General features: G+C 42.6%; 1 protein-coding gene across 3 annotated transcripts in view; it reads right to left on the bottom strand.

The window, feature by feature from the left end:
• LOC112260268 (serine/threonine-protein kinase N2) overlaps window positions 1-14520 on the bottom strand; it is a 48476-nt gene that overhangs the window by 12178 nt on the left and 21778 nt on the right. For all 3 annotated transcript variants that reach the window (XM_024435236.2, XM_024435237.2, XM_024435235.2), the window contains exons 3-10: window positions 8315-8469; window positions 5280-5409; window positions 4863-5008; window positions 4258-4471; window positions 2209-2394; window positions 1106-1215; window positions 497-640; window positions 197-272 (exon numbers count right to left, since the gene is read on the bottom strand). In XM_024435236.2, the coding sequence (XP_024291004.1) occupies window positions 197-272; window positions 497-640; window positions 1106-1215; window positions 2209-2394; window positions 4258-4471; window positions 4863-5008; window positions 5280-5409; window positions 8315-8469 (1161 nt within the window). The remainder of the gene's footprint in view (window positions 1-196; window positions 273-496; window positions 641-1105; window positions 1216-2208; window positions 2395-4257; window positions 4472-4862; window positions 5009-5279; window positions 5410-8314; window positions 8470-14520) is intronic.

Genomic DNA, 14520 nt, shown 5'->3' with positions numbered 1-14520 from the left:
ATATAAATACATTTTTTTATACAACTTTAACTAAATAGAAACAAGCAAATCAGGTCTGAAAACTAACTGAAATGAACACAGAATTTTAAAGAAAATAGAAAAAACTAATAGAAATAAAAACGAATGCTTCCTGTTGAATATCAAACAAAATGTAATCTACTTTGGGCCCTATGATATTCAGAAAATAATGATTTACCTTGCTGTTTTGAGAATATCTTTTTTTGTCTCTGCAGTTTGGGCCGCCTCTCAATGACAGGGTTGAAAAATGTGACCTGAACAAAAAGCAATAGTTAGGCCTACCAAGGAAACAGTCTTCATCATAGGAGGGTATCGATAACTGGGTCATGTTCATTAGGGCGAGCAATGGAACACATTTTAAACCGCTAGCAACGAAAACAAAGACGGAACATTTCTTAATTGTACAGGTCCAGAGGTAGTCCCTCCCTGTTTCAGTCTGCTCTGAACACAACCCTGGTGTAGTGTTAACGTGGGCTACCTCTGCAAACAGGGTTCCCTGGGGCTCGAGGTAGAGACACATGCCGTGACGCTGGTTGTCCAGGAAGTCCTCAAGTCGCAGGAACTTGACGGCACAAAGCGAGCGCCAGTCTCTCCAGTACACCGAGATCTCCAGCTCACGAGACTGCAGGTCAAACAACGCGCACAAGGTTAAGCACACGCATATGCAAGCAGGGTTAAAACCAATGTGACATTTTTATGGTGCAAATAGATCTGTGCAGACAAATACCATCAACCTCATTAGAATGTGGCAGCGTGATTGAATTTAAACCTTTCTTCAACAATGTGCATTAGTAGAAGGCGATTAGTTAACTCGTCGGGTGAACTGAGCAATGCATAAATAGTAGTCTCCGTAAAACACATTGTTGTTGAAAATACCCAAATTTAAATTGCGCTGCCAGATGAGGTTTTGCTATATTTTTTTCACACAGATCTGCGCTCTTTTCCATCAAGAAAATTTGCCCATAGTAGTTAGCAAGCACAATAAGTGAAAAAAACACACACAACTAGGGTATTTAAAAAAGGCAAAAGTATACCATCATTCACTAATCAAAAGAACAGAAAAAGTACGTCTGTCTGTGTGTCATACCCTGTCTAGCTCCAGTGTAAACTTCTGATCCCACGACTGGTTACTGACAGGTCTCCAGCTGGTCTGTCCCACCACTGTGTTGTCCAACTTCAGCACAGCACTGATCTCATCTGGAGAGGAACACAAAGGTGAAATACCATTTCCAGTCAAAAATCGACACGTTACAGTATTGTTCATACATACATTGTTCCAAATGACATGGGCCCTGGTCAGAAATAGTGCACTATATATGGAATAGTTTGCCATTTCAGAAGCAACAACACTGACTAAAAACATACAACAATTTCAAAAACTACTGAGATAGTTTATATAAGGAAATCAGTACATTTAAATACATGTATTAGTCACTAATCTATGGATTTCAGATGACTGGGAATACAGATATGCATTTGTTGGTCAAATATACCATTACATTTTTTTTTAAAGTAGGGGTGTGGATCAGAAAACTAGTCAGTATCTGGTGTGACTATTTGCCTCATGCAGTGTGACGTCTCCTTCATATAGTTGATCAGGCTGTAGATTGTGCCCTGTGGAATGTTGTCCCACTCCTATTCAACGGCTCTGGGAAGATTCTGGATATTGGCGGGAACAGGAACACGCTGTCGTACACGTCGATCCAGAACATCCCAAACATGCTCAACAGGTGACATGTCTGGTGAGTATGCAGGCCATGGAAGAACTGGGACATTTTCAGCTTCCAGGAATTGTGTATGGGGCTCTGCATTATCATGCTGAAACATGAGATAAATGGCACGACAATGGGCCTCAGGATCTCGTCACGGTATCTCTTTGCATTGAAATTGCCATCGATAAAGTGCAATTGTGTTCGTTGTCCGTAGCTTATGTCTGCCCATACCATAACACCACCGCCACCATGGGGCACTCTGTTCACAACGTTGACATCAGCTAACCGTTCACCCACTCAACGCCATACATGCCATCTACCCGGTAGGGTTAAAACCGGGATTCATCCATTCAGAGCACACTTCTCCAGGTGCCAGTGGCCATCAAAGGTGAGCATTTGCCCACTAAAGTTGGTTATGTCGACAAACTGCAGTCAAGTGAACGATAGTAGGAGAGACTGCTGGTGTTAGGAGACTCACAAGAGAGATCTTCACTCTTGGAGAGGTTCCGTGCACTGGCGCCTCGGTTGCGGTTCCCCCGGCTCATGAAGGAGGAGCGGGTCTCGCTGGGGCTCCAGCCAGGCAGTGGCACGGAACCGGCTTTTGAACGACCTGGAACGTTCTCAAGCAGGTCCTGGCAGCCCATGAGCCTGACGTCTAATGTGCCTGGGGAAGACAAGATATTTTGAGAAGATGGGCAAAGCACAGTACTACAGAAATACTGTCCAAGATCTACCAACTTAGAACCATTTTTATGAGTACCACTTCAGCGAGGCAGCGGCACCCATGACAGCGTGCGTGCGACACCCACACTGCTCAAATCATAGGCAAACACACATTTTTTTAACCTGATAATGATGTTAGCAGACGGCCTCTGTAGAAATGGTAGACTATTAGACTGACGGGTACCTGGTAATTGGCTGATTTTCAGTAGCTAACTAAAAATATGTTTAAAAATGGACAAACAGGGCTCTGCCTAGGATTTTATAACAAGGTGGTGCTGATGTAGGACTAAGGCTAGGTATGGGGAAAGGTCCGGAGGGGGATAGTCAACCCTTAAATTATATCAAACAATTTAGCCGACACAGAAGTCTCGTGTTTGAGCCTTAATTTAATTGAGGTGGTATCAATGGGGTTACATTTCAGGGTAACGATTATTCTAATGAATAGGTGTCTTTATGTGGGTAGTCTAGTGAAAATGTAAACTGGCTGCTGAAATTGTGTTTGGGGAGAAAATTCTAAATAATTCAATTACCGGATGCAATGTAGTAGTCTAGTTTACAGTAGGCTATTTGGAATATGAAACAACTGAAATAGGCCTATATGAGCTCCATCTCTGACCTCATCCATCAAGTTAGGTATGACTACTAGGCTGCCATTCATTCAACATGCCTTGTCATCATCACTGACTACTATCACATCGTTAGCAGCCTACTGTTGACATACAACCACATCAAGAGGACAGATTAAGAATAGATTTAAGAATGGATTAATTAACATAGGCTACTAATCTTTAAACAGTCTAACATAACTTTCTGTGAAGGATGGTATTAGTGGAACAGCTCTCTGCCATGTCGGTTTCATCCACGCAGCAATACGCACTGAACTACCTCACCATCGCGCCGTTCCCTTGCTCGTCAAGGCGCTTGCGCCTACTACCGTTGCGGCGATCAAAGGATGTGCAGGCAAGAAAGTGCTCTTGCTTAGTTGACTAAACAACGCAGTAGCTAACTACCTTCATTGTAATGACGCCTTAGCTAAAGAGCGAACTATGAAATTAGTGGTTATGTGCGCGACAGTCGCATACTTTGGAAAATGTATTTGGCAAACAGTTTGTTCTCCACTTTCCCTACCCCTTTTTCCTCACACATCAGTGGTATCAACGGACGAAGTAGAGAGCTGCCAACCAGCTCAAGGGAGGAAAATAGTTCCAGAGACAGATGAGGAATGAACTAACTTGACCAGACCCAGCTGCTATTGCATTAATGTCTATGGGAGAGCCACCCCCTTAAGTAAACAGGCACATCTTTTTTCCCCAACAATAAAAACCCTGAGTGAACTATCTTAATTTATCTTTGATAGGACAACAACTACAGGGGTTGGTCCGGAGTGGAGAGTTAGAGATTTTGTCAAGTCAAGTCCTCTGATTGGATCAGCACCAACTTCAAAACCACAATGTGCCATCTAGAAGCCTATTTTAGGGTTGTTTTTCGTACCAGCGTGCTTTGACCTCAAATTGTGTGCATGGTACGCAAAATGCGTGCAGGTTGGCAGGTCTGCTGCTGATATATTGGTAACGGCATACTTTTTTAAAAGACTGAAATCCAGATGCCAGTATGTAAAACGCTAGAACTTGAACTCCGTGTGAACAACTCAAGTTTTTTGCACAAATCGTCCATTGACATTAATACATGATTAACACTATTGTCAAATGAAGCACGCATGTCCCAAGTTAACATTCAACCCTAAATTCAGAGAGGTATACAGCATGAAAATAGTGACCACTGCTGTGGGATATCGGCCCGTTACCTGTGAGCGCGGCGGGTTTGGCCACGGTACTGTACTGGTTCTGGGTGGAGATGATGCTGGAGCGCGGGCTGAGGGTGGGCGAGGCCATGAGGGACAGCTCCTCCACTATGCTGCTGCTGCGAGGGTGGTTTTTGGGCAGCTCGCTCAGCCTCTCCTCCAGGGAGTACTTGAGCAGGTCCAGCTTCTGACTGGACTCGTTGAAGCGGGCCTGGGCCTGGGGAGAACAGCAAGGTCAAAGGTCAAAACAGAAAAATCTTCAGTAGGCACAAAACGGGTGAAAGCTTTGAAACGGTGCTCCCATACTTGTTTTTACAGAGCATGATCCAGGAAAAACACGTTAACAAACAGAAAAGGTATTTTTAATCCTTGAGTTCATCCCAGCCATTTGAAAGTGTTTGCTCCCATTTTGGGTAGAAGTTTGTTGAGCAGTGAGTTGTCTAACAGTTTAGCAATAGCTTCAGAATACCTTTTTTGGTCTAATTGTTCTTGGGGCCAGGGTAGGAGTGTTGACCTAGGATCAGTTGAGCCTTTAAGATCATAATTATATAGACGGGGGGGGGGATCCTAGATCAGCACTCTTACTCAAGTATGGCTTTGGTCTGTACCTCTGAGTGTGCCCTCTTCTCTGTGACCTTGCCAGAGCCCAGGAGCTTCATGACATTCTTGGCACCCTCGGCCACGGCTGACTCTATCCTGGCGTGGTGACACAGCTCCTCCACCCGTAGGTCCAACGGGCTGATGATGGGCTTGGCTGGAGAAAGAGGGCGTTCAGTCTATCAGCACATTTTCGGCGTTCAATTTCAGCAGAATCGCTCATCTTGATCACATAATGAACAGTTATTTCGGATGGAAGGTCATTTGTAGATCAGCAATTCTGCGTAGTTCGACTACAATGTAGTTGTTCTCAAATACACACTGTGTGCGTGTGTGTGTCCATATGCGTCAAAGGGGATTACACAGGACAGGAGAGGCCAAGGACTCAATGAGTCACAGGCAGGTGTGTGTGTGTGTGTCTCTCTCACCCATGACGTCGTTGTTGTCAAAGCTCAACTCGCTGGCCTGGCTGCCTTTGAGGATCTGCATCCTGATGAACTCGATCTTTGTTTTGCTGTCCTGGAGCATCTGTTGAGCGGTCGCTAACAATTTCCGGTCCTGTTAGAAAAATTAAAACACACCCTATCACTAATAGGTATACACATCTAGCATACAGGCTAACAGTCCACATCTAGCATACAGGCTAACGGTCCACATCTAGCATACAGGCTAATGGTCCACATCTAGCATACAGGCTAACGGTCCACATCTAGCATACTGTCCACATCTAGCATACTGGCTAACTGTCCACATCTAGCATACTGGCTAACTGTCCGCATCTAGCATATAGGGTAACTAACAGCTTTATGGAAAAACATGAATAAAATAACAACACACTTGACCTAAATTCCACATGTACAAAAGTAGCCCATTTCTCTTCAAATCACGACTTTAATTGGAGCAACATTTTTCACTGTGCGGATGGAAAAAGTTATTCACTACAGATTATAGTAGAATGTCATTGTGTTATCAGTGACCTTCGAAGCATGCACACACTGGTCCGTGGAGTAAACTAGTCAACTCCACCCAGAATTCCTCTGGCCGCGGCACATGCTATGCCGGTGTAGCGGGCAGGAAAGGCTTCCGTCTGACAGGCATTTCCTGGCTGACATCAGGCACTGCTATTTCCCACAGGATGGTGCCAATCTCTACAAGCGCTCTGGCAGGGGACCACTGACCGGGGGTCGCCAACATTCCACACCTTATTATACAGAGGTTAGCTCACACAGGGGTCAGCTATGGCTGATTTTAGCACGGGGGTTGCCAAAATTCGAAACTTTAGGGATGGGGAACTTTGATGGGGGTGACGGCCACAACAAAAACATCTCAAATCATCATGAGGGTCTGCGTACCCTCAACCATACCCACACATGCAGTTAGAGCTGGCCGTAGCCTTTTGAGGGCTCTAATTGAAAGTAAAGTGTTTTAAGTTAATTTCCTGCAATTCTACACATTTTGCCATGGACATAGAGAAAATGTTGCTGTTTTAAAGCAAGTTGGCTGCAATTCTACACATTTTTCCATGTGGCGGAGAGAGGATTTTGCAATTGTATAACTCATTTCATGTAATTCTGACATAGGTTAGATAGCTGGCTAGACTAACTTAGCAATCAAAAATGTTTTAGCTGACATGGGCCAACTGAGTGACTGTCAGCGACTGTCATTGACGCATAACCAGAGAAACTGCTGATGCATTGTGTATTGTACTATTCTAAATCTCTCAACTGTAAGTTGAGACTCGGACTGAGTACTTATTTTTTATACAATGTTTTGGGGGGGAAATTGATCGGCGGGCCTACAAAAGGGGGTGGCCCGCGGGCCCAGTGGCATCATTAGACCTGGGCTTCCAGGTCTAATATGAGTTTCCATAACCACACACCACTTGCACTTTGCAGTATAAAAAGATATACTGACATTTTAACGATAAAAAATAAATAAAATCTATATACTGCGCTAGGCAGTAGGCACTGCAAGAAGCCCCTGGAGTGACAGAGTGCCTGTTGTGACTGGTCGAGATATCCCAACTCAGTGGACCGCTCACGTCCCTTGACCCCTTTTCCCACCCCTACAGCACCGGTTAGATGTCACTGTCATCACTCAGCAAAACGCTTGTCACTCAGTCAGAGTCTGGATATTCTGAACTACTCCCGAAACAGTGGGGGAAAAAAGAAGGTTTGAGCAGCAGTGAATGAGGTAGAGAGGTCAGAACAACTAGAAAGTCAAAGTAGAGCAGCAGAGTTAGCCACGGGTTTGTGCAGGGTTGGTGGTAACTAACTAGGTAGTCTACCTCAGCATAAGGGTTGGCTACATAAATAAATGTGAGAGAGAGAGAGTATACAAAGCGTTATGTTTGGGGCAAACAACACGTAACCACTCTTTATATTTTTAAGAATGTTGGTGGCTGCATCATGTTATGTTTTTATTTTGAGGTTAAAAAGAAACCATATAGAGCTAAGCACGGGCAGTCTGCATTCCAACAGACACAGGGAGACGAATTCACCTTTCAGCAAGAGAATAACCTAAAACACATTCCTGGGTGGCCTAGTTACAGTTTTGACTTAAATTGGCTTGAAAATCTATGGCAAGATTTGAAAAAGAATGTCTAGCAATGATCAACAATCAACTAGACAGAAATGGACAATTTGAGGATAATTGGGCAAATATTGTACAATCCAGGTGTGCAAAGTTCTGAGAGTCTTACCCAGGAAGACTCGCAGCTGTAGTCGCTGCCAAAGGTGATTCTAACATATATTGACTCAGGGGGGTTGAATACTTATCTAAATAAAGATAGTGTTATATTTTCCATTAATACAAAAAAATATATAATTTCTTCCACTTTGACAGAGTATTTGGTGTACATTGTTGACAAAAAAAAAGACAATTAAATCCCACTTTGTTACATAACAAAATGTGGAAAAAGTCAAGGGGTGTGAATACATTCTAAAGGCACTGTATCTGGCATTACACTCTGAACTCTGATATTCTATTTGTAGGACGCGTTCTGTGCTCAGTCATTCATTTCAAGAGAGGAAGTAGTGATTACACAGGGAAACAATCTGTTCGCGCCTCTTTTATAGCTCAATGGGGGATACACTCTTCGTCAGACCTCCACACCCAAAAGTTTTTTGTTTACAGACCTACACAATGGCCTATTTTGGGATCAAAATAGCTAACATTGCTGAAAAGTGACGAGTTTGCATTCCTGCATATTTAGAATGGTGGCAACTGAGCTCAAATTTTTTGAATAATGGCTTTTGTGGTCTCTTAAGCTTTGGAAAAACCCTACCTGATTATTTACAAGAATGGTCAAGTGAACAAGAGACTGCAGGGAGGGACTACCTGCACTTGACCAATAAGACACTCATTAAAAAAAATAAAGAAAGTTGAGAGCCCTAATGAACATGTCTCCTGAGTTCACTACTGAAAATGGCTTTGTGAAAGTCAAAAAGGTTAGAGGGCATACCTTAGAGGAGCCATTGGAGTACATCTGGATCATGTTCTCCGCCCCCTGCTTGACCTTTAGCTCAATGTCGTTCTGCTTCTTCAGGGCGGCCAGGCGGCTGCTGCTGGTGCACATCCTTATCTCGCTGGCCGGGGTGTCCGGGGTCAAAGGGCACTCTAAAAACAAGGTAGAAAATCAGAAGGGAAGATTTGAAGCTGGGCTATTAAAACTTGAAAAAGTGATTCTCTGATACTTTTGTATACTTTTAGCAAGGGATGCACGACATATCGGTGAACATATCGGAATCAGACGATATTAGCTAAAAATGCCAACATCGGTATTGGCCCGATGTCTCGTTTAATGCCGATGTGAAAAACCAATGTCAAAGTGCATACCTACAGTGGGGACAACAAGTATTTGATACACTGCCGATTTTGCAGGTTTTCCTACTTACAAAGCATGTAGAGGTCTGTAATTTTTTATCATAGGTACACTTCAAATGTGAGAGACGGAATCTAAAACGAAAATCCAGAAAATCACATTGTATGATTTTTACATAATTAATTTGCATTTGATTGCATGACATAAGTATTTGATACATCAGAAAAGCAGAACTTAATATTTGGTACAGAAACCTTTGTTTGCAATTACAGAGATCATACGTTTCCTGTAGTTCTTGACCAGGTCTGCACAAACTGCAGCAGGGATTTTGGACCACTCCTCCATACAGACCTTCTCCAGATCCTTCAGGTTTCGGGGCTGTCGCTGGGCAATACAGACTTTCAGCTCCCTCCAAAGATTTTCTATTGGGTTCAGGTCTGAAGACTGGCTAGGCCACTCCAGGACCTTGAGATGCTTCTTACGGAGCCACTCCTTAGTTACCCTGGCTGTGTGTTTCGGGTTGATGTCATGCTGGAAGACCCAGCCATGACCCATCTTCAATACTCTTACTGAGGGAAGGAGGTTGTTGGCCAAGATCTCGCGATACATGGCCCCATCCATCCTCCCCTCAATACGGTGTAGTCGTCCTGTCCCCTTTGCAGAAAAGCATCCCCAAAGAATGATGTTTCCACCTCCATGCTTCACGGTTGGGATGGTGTTCTTGGGGTTGTACTCATCCTTCTATTAAATCTCTATTTTTATCTCATCAGACCACATGATCTTCTCCCATTCCTCCATTGGATCATCCAGATGGTCATTGGCAAACTTCAGACGGGCCTGGACATGCGCTGGCTTGAGCAGGGGGACCTTGCGTGCGCTGCAGGATAAGGTAATCCATGACAGCGTAGTGTGTTACTAATGGTTTTCTTTGAAACTGTGGTCCCAGCTCTCTTCAGGTTATTGACAAGGTCCTGCCGTGTAGTTCTGGGCTGGTCCCTCACATTCCTCATGATCAATGATGCCCCACGAGGTGAGATCTTGCATGGAGCCCCAGACCGAGGGTGATTGACCGTCATCTTGAACTTCTTCCATTTTCAAATAATTGTGCCAACAGTTGTTGCCTTCTCACCAAGCTGCTTGCCCATTGTCCTGTAGCCCATCCCAGCCTTGTGCAGGTCTACAATTTTATCCCTGATGTCCTTACACAGCTCTCTGGTCCTGGCCATTGTGGAGAGGTTGGAGTCTGTTTGATTGAGTGTGTGGACAGGTGTCTTTTAAACAGGTAACGAGTTCAAACAGGTGCAGTTAATACAGGTAATGAGTGGAAAACAGGAGGGCTTCTTAAAGAAAAACTAACAGGTCTGTGAGAGCCGGAATTCTTACTGGTTGGTAGGTGATCAAATACTTATGTCATGCAATAAAATGCAAATGAATTACTTAAAAATCATACAATGTGATTTTCTGGATTTTTGTTTTAGATTTCGTCTCTCACAGATGAAGTGTACCTATGATAACAATTACAGACCTCTACATGCTTTGTAAGTAGGAAAACCTGCAAAATCATCAGTGTATCAAATACTTGTTCTCCCCACTGTACAGTGGGGCAAAAAAGTATTTAGTCAGCCACCAATTGTGCAAGTTCTCCCACTTAAAAATATGAGAGAGGCCTGTAATTGTCATCATAGGTATACTTCAAATATGACAGACAAAATGAGAAAAAAAAATCCAGAAAATCACATTGTAGGATTTTTAATGAATTTATTTGCAAATTATGGTGGAAAATAAGTATTTAGTCAATAACAAAAGTTTATCTCAATACTTTGTTATATACCCTTTGTTGGCAATGACAGAGGTCAAACGTGTTCTGTACAAGGTTTTCTTCACAAGGTTTTCACACACTGTTGCTGGTATTTTGGCCCACTCCATGCAGATCTCCTCTAGAGCAGTGATGTTTTGGGGCTGTTGCTGGGCAACACGGACTTTCAACTCCCTCCAAAGATTTTCTATGGGGTTGAGATCTGGAGACTGGCTAGGCCACTCCAGGACCTTGAAATGCTTCTTTCGAAGCCACTCCTTCGTTGCCCGGGCGGTGTGTTTGGGATCATTGTCATGCTGAAAGACCCACCAATTGGACATGTACTGGCTTAAGCAGGGGGAGACATCTGGCACTGCAGGATTTGAGTCCCTGGCCAAGTAGTGTGTTACTGATGGCAGGCTTTGTTACTTTGGTCCCAGCTCTCTGCAGGTCATTCACTAGGTCTCCCCGTGTGGTTCTGGGATTTTTGCTCACCGTTCTTGTGATCATTTTGACCCCACTGGGTGAGATCTTGCATGGAGCCCCAGATCGAGGGAGATTATCAGTGGTCTTGTATGTCTTCCATTTCCTAATAATTGCCCCCACAGTTGATTTCTTCAAACCAAGCTGCTTACCTATTGCAGATTCAGTCTTCCCAGCCTGGTGCAGGTCTACAATTTTGTTTCTGGTGTCCTTTGACAGCTCTTTCATCTTGGCCATAGTGGAGTTTGGAGTGTGACTGTTTGAGGTTGTGGACAGGTGTCTTTTATACTGATAACAAGTTCAAACAGGTGCCATTAATACAGGTAACGAGTGGAGGACAGAGGAGCCTCTTAAAGAAGAAGTTACAGGTCTGTGAGAGCCAGAAATCTTGCTTGTTTGTAGGTGACCAAATACTTATTTTCCACCATAATTTGCAAATAAATTTATTAAAAATCCTACAATGTGATTTTCAGGATATTTTTTTCTCATTTTGTCTGTCATGGTTGAAGTGTACCTATGATGGAAATTACAGGCCTCACTCATCTTTTTAAGTGGGAGAACTTGCACAATTGGTGGCTGACTAAATACTTTTTTGCCCCACTGTATATAACGTACATGAAGTAATGATGCCACGTAAAATTTTGCTCTACACGTGCAACACAGCATTCCTAACCTAGCCCACAATGTCTGCTGTGTGGATTGAGCAGTCAACAAGTCGAGCAGTCATTTGAAAGAGTAAAACACTTTCAGATAATGGAATTCATTGCCCTTGACAATCAACTGTTCTCTGTCGTGAGTGATGTTGGCTTTCGCGACTGGTCGAGCACCGGTACACACTAACGTTACCAAGTGCGCTATCGTTCAGATGTTGCCCTACCAGAGTTACACAGTAATAGTGTCACTGCTATTAGCGTCACCGAACGCCGTTTGGGTCTTTGCGTGTCAAAAAAGATACACGTCATATAACACTATTTGACATGTTAAATAAGCTTTTAATTTTACATGTCAAATAACACAGTTCTATTAGAATGTTGTGTGTTCTGAATTTGCACCTGCAAGCGACATGCCACCACTACTATCAGTAGCACTGTCAAAGCTGTACAAAAAAAGTCTGCAAACAAGCAAACACCGGCCACGAACGATGTGTTTACAATACCACGTTGGTAATAAAGCATTATTTGTTTGACTGCAACTTCTGGGATAGCTAGCTAGCTAGCTTTAGCTTGGTACCTAGCTAGCACCAATACAACCAGCCTGAAAACAATAACAAGTAGAAACTGCAGTAATATTCACTATTCTTAGCAATGATTTAGGAATCCTTGTGAGTAAGTATTAGCTAGGTAGCCACTTGTTGTTCGCCTATTGAAATTGAGCTTCAGTTCATGAAAATAAATAGCTAGTCAACTACTTAACCCTGTTGCCCAAAGCTAAAGTTATAAGTAGCCAGCTAACTTCATCTGACTAGTGAGGCTCGACCGCACCGGGTTATGTGTTGTGAAGTTAGCCACAATAAGGATTAGGCACAATAGTGGAATTTGCGGTTTGCCTTCAAAATAAAAGTACCTCTTTGAAAGTGATGCAGAAGGTTACAATTGTTGGAATCATACCATATTTAGACTAGGTAATGTTAAACAAGGTTGGAATGTGAAGAAATTAAATGGGGCATCAGTCTACTCGGTGACACCCACAGAACACAACTGAAGAGTTTACGCAAATATTAGCGTTGTAGCTCTTATCGCGGGACTGTGACTCTGTAAAATCACCTCCCCAGTTAGCCAATTGTTGGTATTGACATTCATATTGCACTGTACAGCTTTATCTAAGGATTGGGGATCAATGAAATGGGATAACAGTCTACTCAATACCCAATATATTTTTCCCAACGTACTCCTCAGAGTTATCAGACTCCAAGACATCCACGCAGTATTGTTTTCCCTCGGGAATAGTGTTCAATACACATAGGTTGACAATAAATGTGGCTCAATTCACAGTTGTTTCAGAGTCCCACAATAAGAGTTATGATGCAAATGTTCTCTGGGTGTCACGGAGTAGACTGATACCCCATGTCATTGATACACAATCCATAGGTAAGGCTGTACAGTGAAATAAGTATGCCCCCAATGCAATTCTAAAGTATAATACATCCGGTGTGAATTCAACAGATTTGTCAAATTATTATCTTTTGTCGATTTTATATAACAACATTCCAACCTCATTTAGTATGATCTATTCAATGATGGCATAATTCTACTAATTGTATTAATTTGCATCACTGTCAATTACATACTTTTATATTGAGGGCTAACCGCAAAGTCCACTTATGTGGCTAATCCTTATTGTGGCTAGCTTCACATAGATGGTCCGACCACCATTAATAAAATAAGAACTGTCTAATAAATTAGGGTTATTTTAGATGATGACACCGAGCTATATAGTTAGCTAGCTAACGATAGCTACTGAAATGGACTATGTCGTTTTGCTATGTTTTTGGGGAAGAACATTGATTGCATCCATGAGCTATCTAGCTTTTTTTTATGACCAGCACTGTAGGTGCGCGAGACAACTTACCAGCATCATAGCATACATATCGATGAATTGTTGTGACATATGAAATACAAGTGATAGTGTAATCAATGTGTAATAATATGTAAAAAATGTATTAACGCATTAATGTATTATGGAATGTGCAGTCATATTCAGGTCCTGATTGGTCAACAAGCTTATTTGACACGTCAAATAGTGGCAAAGACCCAAACGGAGTTTCATAGAAACCACGGTTGAGAATGAAACAACTGAACAAATGAACAACAAAACAGCACAGCAAATAACTGAAAGAAATAGGTTTTGATGATGTTTTACTGGTAATGGGGACATACTTAAATGCCAACAAAATAACTTTTTGGTCAGTGTGCTGTATGTGTGTGTAACCTTTATTTAACTAGGCAAGTTTGTTAAGAACAAATTCTAATTTACAATGATGGCCTACCCCGGCCAAACCCGGATGACGCTGGGCCAATTGTGCAGTGCCCTATGGGACTCCCAATCACGGCCGGATGTGATACAGCCTGGATTCGAACCAGGGATGGCAGTGACGCCTCTTGCAGTGAGATGTAGTGCCTTAGACCACTACGTCTGTGTGTGTGTTAACAATTTAACTGTACTAGAATGCTTAAATGGCTACTAGATTTTTTTGACAAGGAAAATATTGGATATTGGTAGCAGCCAAAAATGTCATATCGGTGATCACTACTTTTAGCCAGTAATTCTGAAAGTAGTGGTCACGAGACTTAAGTGGGCCCCGAAAATGGCGTGACTTGACTTTAACATTAATCTGAAGTCTGTTATTTTTCTAATGAACTAGTTGTTGACTTAGTTGTTACCCTATTAAATGAATCATGTAACAATTAACTCATTAGGACCTGGGGCACCACAAGAGCGGTTCTTTAAAGAGTTACCATCTCCCGAATTAAACTCTAAAAAAAGGTCTTTACCTATCACATCTATAAACTGTCAACTTATTAATCACAACCTCATATCATATCATCATTCTGAACATTCATAACCTTGC

The sequence above is a fragment of the Oncorhynchus tshawytscha genome, linkage group LG10 (genome assembly GCF_018296145.1).
Source record: "Oncorhynchus tshawytscha isolate Ot180627B linkage group LG10, Otsh_v2.0, whole genome shotgun sequence".
Classification (NCBI taxonomy): domain Eukaryota; kingdom Metazoa; phylum Chordata; class Actinopteri; order Salmoniformes; family Salmonidae; genus Oncorhynchus; species Oncorhynchus tshawytscha.
The sequence above is the reverse complement of the archived record's forward strand: the minus strand, read 5'-3'. Positions and strand labels throughout refer to the sequence as shown.